Source organism: Protobothrops mucrosquamatus, unplaced genomic scaffold, assembly GCF_001527695.2.
Source record: "Protobothrops mucrosquamatus isolate PMUCROS unplaced genomic scaffold, P.Mucros_1.0 scaffold_69, whole genome shotgun sequence".
Lineage (NCBI taxonomy): Eukaryota > Metazoa > Chordata > Lepidosauria > Squamata > Viperidae > Protobothrops > Protobothrops mucrosquamatus.
In genome coordinates this window covers 549902-556243 of record NW_015386145.1, presented here as the reverse complement: position 1 = coordinate 556243, position 6342 = coordinate 549902, and the positions used below count along the sequence as shown (strand labels likewise).

The 6342-nt window shown below is 34.9% G+C and overlaps 1 protein-coding gene across 1 annotated transcript in view; it reads left to right on the top strand.

Annotated features, from left to right (window-relative positions):
- Positions 1-6342, top strand: part of VPS13B (vacuolar protein sorting 13 homolog B) — a 310137-nt gene that overhangs the window by 183127 nt on the left and 120668 nt on the right. The window contains exon 35 of the mRNA XM_015813428.1: positions 5311-6001. Within this exon, the coding sequence (XP_015668914.1) occupies positions 5311-6001 (691 nt within the window). The remainder of the gene's footprint in view (positions 1-5310; positions 6002-6342) is intronic.

Genomic DNA, 6342 nt, shown 5'->3' with positions numbered 1-6342 from the left:
TTTGAAACACATGTGATAGTGGACCTGAGTAATGTACAGTTGGTTTTTATGGTTTAATCATGATCATGTTAATGCACACCAGTAGCTAATTAAAGAAAACTTTTATTGTTCATTTTAAATGGGTTATGTAAAGAGTGAATGAACTGATATAAATGCAGTTCAATGATAAATGTTACCATTACATTTGCTATCAGGAAGCTGATATTGGTGTTTTTGACATCTTTAAAGTATTGGGCCATTTCTTTTGTAACAAAGCAAGAGATGTTTTTAAAAGTTTTTACATTTGGAATTGTTCACTAATGTAAAAAGATATTCACTTGATTCCTGGATTTATTATCAAGCTGGCTTTTTAAAATTAATAGCTGCAAATCCCGAGTAATGTGTATGGTTGCACATCTCCAAGAGAATGTGGATGGCAGATCTCAAAGGCTCTATGTCTTTTCATAGAATCTACTGAAGATTCTTTGCAAAAAAAAACCCCTTATGCGCCAAGATAGGCCATCAAGAGGGAAATTGTTAGTGTACAGTTTAGCTATGGAACATTTTCCTGTTACAAGCCCATTAAAGTTTGGTTGTTTTGGAAAATGTTAGTCTAGATTAATAATTCTGCCAAGTTGTTTTTTCAGTTGCATCTCTATATTGATCTTAATGTTTTCATTGGGAATTTAAAATTTGAGTTTATAAATTCTGTTTTTTGTGAATCAACCTGACTTCCTGAATTAGCTGCTAGTCAAATTGTTATACCATTTGCATAATATTTTTAAAAACTTCTTAAGAACGTATAATTGAAGATATCCATTGGAGCCAAAACAGTTGTCTCTTTATCAAGTGATGTTTTACAGAACATAACCAATTTTTAACTAAGTGTTCATACTAAAATTAATCCAACATATATTGGAAAGATTTCAAAACATACTTCAAACAGTGTTAATTTTAAATATCACAAATTTGTGCCTGCCTCTAATGTGTATTAGTTCCAGTAGCTATTAAAGTTCAAACTGGAAAATATTAATTTAAAAAAAATCACTAAAATCATTTCTGAAATGTGTCTTTGTCCTAGATATGCTTCACTAAATGCATTCTTCTCTGGAAATATCATTTGCTTCTTTTGATTCCTTGAAAGCAACAATGGAGAAAGATTCTGCTGGGGTGATAACTTAGTTTTGTTTTTGGTGCCTTTTTTGTCTGTATTTCCAAAGTTGATATCCTCCAGATGTGTTGGGATTACAGTTCCTAGAATTTCCACATTCAACACTCTGGAAAAGTGCTGGAGAGTTGCTATGCACAAAAGTTACTCTATTTTTAAAATTTTATGAGACATTGCCTAGCTAATCATTCCGTAGTTCTGCTTCTATAATACAAGTCTACAGTTTTCATCTTTCGTTGGTTGATCAAAGTCTGATTTTATCAATGTTGTGACTTATAGCTTAACACTTAGGAGAGTTAAGATATATAACATATTTTATTTTCCTGTGTGGTGATTAATATGATTTAAAGGAGCTGTGATGGCGCAATGGCTAGAATGCAGTATTGCAGGCTAGCTCTGTCCACAGCCAGGAGTTCAGTCCTGACTAGCTCAAGGTTGACTCAGCCTTCCATCCTTCCAAGGTTGGTAAAATAAGGCCCCAGATTGTTGGAGGCCTTATGCTGATTCTGTAAACTGCTTAGAAAGAGCTATAAAGCAATGTGAAGTGGTATATAAGTCTAAGTGCTATTGCTATTAAACCAGGAAGCTACCAGTATTGCTTGATAGATTTCTGCGTAAATATTTTTAAAAATCAGCTAAGTATTTGAAAAGTAAGCAATATTAAATATAATTTGATTTACAGAGACCACAATTTATTTCATTATTTTATTTACTTGGAGCAATAGCTTCCTAGACATTTCAGCTAGCAGGTACTATAACCATATATTTAATAAGAAGCGGATCTATCAGTGTAGATTGCCAGGCTTGATATTTTAGACAATGCCACAGGACAGTGGCTATTATTTTGGTGGTTACTTTTGATGTTATGCAGTGAAGAACTGAATAAGAGATGTTATTAAACTACTTCTTTGCTTACTTTGAGGGTAGGCTATTAAAATGTGTTCATGTGAACGCCTTTTTGTTTGAAGGGGGGGAGAAATCTTTTTTTTTTTAGTAAATTTACTCCTTTCTTAATACTATTTTCGAGGGATCCCGTACTAAATTTCGAAATCTAGAAAGTTAAGTATCAAGTTCTAGATCTTACGTAACAAATTGAAGTCTTTACGAAAAGAAGTCTTGGTAACGAAAATCGTGAATTCGACTGTTCTGACATCGTCCCCTCTTGTAATCAACATTATAAAAAGATAAAGAATTTGTCTACAAGGATTAATTGGGCCATAATCTCAGGTGGCAGATTCTCATATGATAAGCTAGAGAAGGAGATCCTTATAAAGTCTTGGAATGTTAGGGATAATTGAGAAGTATGGGGAATCTGTATTGAACTACTTCTAAGAATAATATGTCTTTATAAAGACAGAATTATGCACTGTTGAATAAAAGAAAAATTGCCTTAGCTCTAAAGTTCAACCGCCTGATTGATTAACACATCTAATAATCACATTTGTTGCTTTCAACTAAAGGAACCCTATTTAAATCACTTGGTTTGCTCTGTTTGGATACCATTTTTAGTCAGACCTTTTTTGTGAATAATTAATTGTCAGCTTTTTTGTTTGCAAAGGCTGGCCTAATTGAAACAAAGAATGAGAACATAAGTTGCATTGTTCTATTTTATTAGAATAAAAATTATTACAGAATAATCATTTAAAATATATAATTTAAAATATATGATCAAGCAAAGTTTGGTTGCCACTGATTTCTTGTAAAACCTTTAAGTCATAATTGTATCAAATGCTGTCTTCAGATTGATGAAGACAGAATGGTGGGCATATTCAGCATATTTTTGTGAAATTGTGATGCAGGATTATGCATTGATGGAAGGCTGAATATTTGAATCTGAACTGGCTTGTTCTATAGCTAGAATCTTTTTTTTTTAGATTAGTCAGTGAAGAAGCTTGATTAGTTTATAATGCTGAGACTCTAGAAGGAGTACAGAGAAGAGCAACAAAGATGATTAGGGGACTGGAGGCTAAAACATATGAGGAACGGTTGCTGGAATTGGGTATGCCTAGTTAACGAAGAGAAGGACGAGGGGGGACATGATAGCAGTGTTCCAATATCTCAGGGGCTGCCACAGAGAAGAGGGAGTCAAGCTATTCTCCAAAGCGCCTGAGTGCAGGACAAGAAGCAACGGATGGAAACTAATCAAGGAGAGAAGCAACCTAGAACTATGGAGAAACTTCCTGACAGAACAATTAACCAATGGAACAACCTAACTCCAGAAGTGGTGAATGCTCCAACACTGGAAGTTTTTAAGAAGATACTGGACAGCCATTTGTCCGAAATGGTGTAGGGTTTCCTGCCTGAGCAGGGGGTTGGACTCGATGACCTCCAAGGTCCCTTCCAATTTTATTATTATTATTAGATAATTACCTATTTATACTTTTAGGCATAAATTTGATGTAATTAGATAGATTGGATGTTACCTTTTTAAAAATGGGGATTATTATAGAGCAGGGGTCTTCAAACCTGGCCCTTTTATGACTTGTGGACTTCAACTCCCAGAATTCCTCAGCCAGGCATGCTGGCTGAGGAATTCTGGAAGTTGAAGTCCACAAGTCATAAAAGGGCCAGGTTTGAAGACCCCTGCTATAGAGCAACCCATAATCCAGCATTTAATTTTTAAAAATTAGGTTTTCAGCAAATATTAGGTTATCCTCAGATGTTAAGGAACATAAAATTGTTTTCAAACTTTAAAATAGCATAGCAATTTGCTAATTCTTTATCTTCTAGCCTAAATGTATCTGACCTGAAAAATATAATATTGTTTTCATTGGACAGATTTTGTAGCTCTGCTGGCTACTTTAATGGTTTATTTATCTGTAATGTTCCACCCCACAAAGATATATTTGCATATAGATCTAGGCAGAGGACCTTGAGTTTCTGGCAAAGGATTCTATTCCACAAACACAAATTCTATAAGAGCAAATTTATTTTAATGGCATTATAGTGTTGTATATAATGCAATAATGGAACAGAAAACAATTATATGGTTGATATTCCCCTCTAATAAATCATGCCAATTTTGGCTTATGAAATTGATATTGTGCCCTTTTTCAATATCAGAAGAAAATACAATACCAAGATTTTAGTTTTATTTGAATCTGAATGCTTAAAACAGTTTAATTTCTTCAATTACTTGATTTTCAAATACTGTATCATGGAAGTTATCTGACATTGTATCTTTATAGCATCTGAATAAAAATTATTTGAAGTTAGAAATATTTTCTTCATGCTACATCTTTCTCCCAACATGTCATTATGAGTCATCATTCTCTCTGGACTAGATACCCGATGAGTTTCCATGAGCGATTTTCTTGTAGCGGTGGGGGCCCGGGTGGAGGCCGTGAGCAGAACATGCCCTTCTGACGCCTGCGTGCCTCTTCTCTCTGCATTATCTCTTTTCTCTGCATTACCATGGCAATGTAGGAAACTACCCAGGCTAATGCAATGACCTTGCCTGCCTGATATCAGCTAGCCTACAACAACAGGATGCTACAGCCAACTGCCCCCTGTTTTGGGCCTCTGGCTTTCTATCCTTAAGCATTGGTATGGAGTTTAACCAATGAAATGCTATTGCTATGCTATTGCCATGTTAAACTTTTCCTGCTTGTAAAACTCTATATAAGAATAAAAGCTGCGACGTCGAGCAGCCATTTTTTGCACCCTGCAATGACTGAGCACTAATTACTACATTTTCTGTTTTAAAAGTTAACAGTAAACTTTTCTTTTTTACAGAAATTTATCTGTATTTATATGTAACGGTGTAGGTATATACATATGTATGTATATAATATGTTTTATGTGTGTTATGTATGTGTACACTTTTGAGAGCAGGCAATAGAATTTCATTTTTAATGTGTGCCAATGTGCCCACAGTAAAAAATGACAATAAAGGTTATCATCTTCTTCTTCTTCTTCTTCTTCTTCTTCTTCTTCTTCTTCTTCTTCTTCTTCTTCTTCTTCTTCTTCTTCTTCTTCTTCTTCTTCTTCTTCTTCTTCTTCTTCTTCTTCTTCTTCTTCTTCTTCTTCTCCTTCTCCTCCTCCTCCTCCTCCTCCTCCTCCGACTTGCTTTTTTGTGTGTGTTTATATAGCAATTGTTTAATGTAATTGAAATGGAAATCTTTGGGAGTGGCAATTTTATGATACAGTGTTTTCCTTTCCAGGTTTTCAAACTGGAACAGAAGAAGACAGATACGTCTGATGGGGGTACAGCTGAAACATCTTCACGTTATAGTGGAGCCCAGGACAGTGGCATTGGCAGTGACAGTGTTAAAATCAGAATAGTCCAAATAGAACAACATAGCGGCACCAGCCAACACCGCATTGCCCAACCTTCCCGACAGTCTTCTATAGTGAAGAACCTAAACTTTATCCCTTTTGACATTTTTATTACTGCAAGCCGATTCTCCTTCATGACATATTCATGTACTACTTTACTTAAATCAAAATCACAGGAAGATCAAAAAGATGGTGAAAAAACCATAAAAACTTCATTAAACCTTCCAGAAATAGTTGATGATTCCAAGAAATCTGACAAAGCAGGTGTTTCATCAGTAACAGCAGATGATCTTCTAAACTGTAACAGTTCATTGCCCTCTGGGAAAAAGTCAGGTCTTATATCTCTGGAAAGTCTTCATGCTTCTACAAGATCATCTGCTAGACAAGCCTTGGGAGCAACTATTGTCCGACAGCCTGGTCGCAGAGGAACTGGAGACTTGCGGTTAGAGCCATTTTTGCACCTGGTTGTATATCAACCATCTTTTATCTTAAGCTGTCATCATAGAAAACAAAAAGTGGAAATATCTGTGTTTGATGCTGTCCTTAAAGGTGTCGCATCAGATTACAAGTGTACAGGTAAGGTCATTTACTATCCGTAATGTTATACATTCACTGTCTATTTTTTTTCTTCAGGCGTGAACAAAAAGAAAAAAATATTTATTATTCTAGATAAATGTGAGGTTATGTATTTAGTAGCTTGAACTGATTTTATTGGTTGCATTATTTGATTCACTCACATTATAAAAACACTGAGGAAGCAATAGAATGCAGTTCTAATATTTTTAAAATGTTCTAACATTTTCATGTTCGTTTCTTGCTCTCTCCCCTAATCATTTACAGACAAACACTAGCTCATACATAGTAAGATAAATTACCTTTTAACCATCTGAATTACTCCACCGTTTGTGACAGTGTAC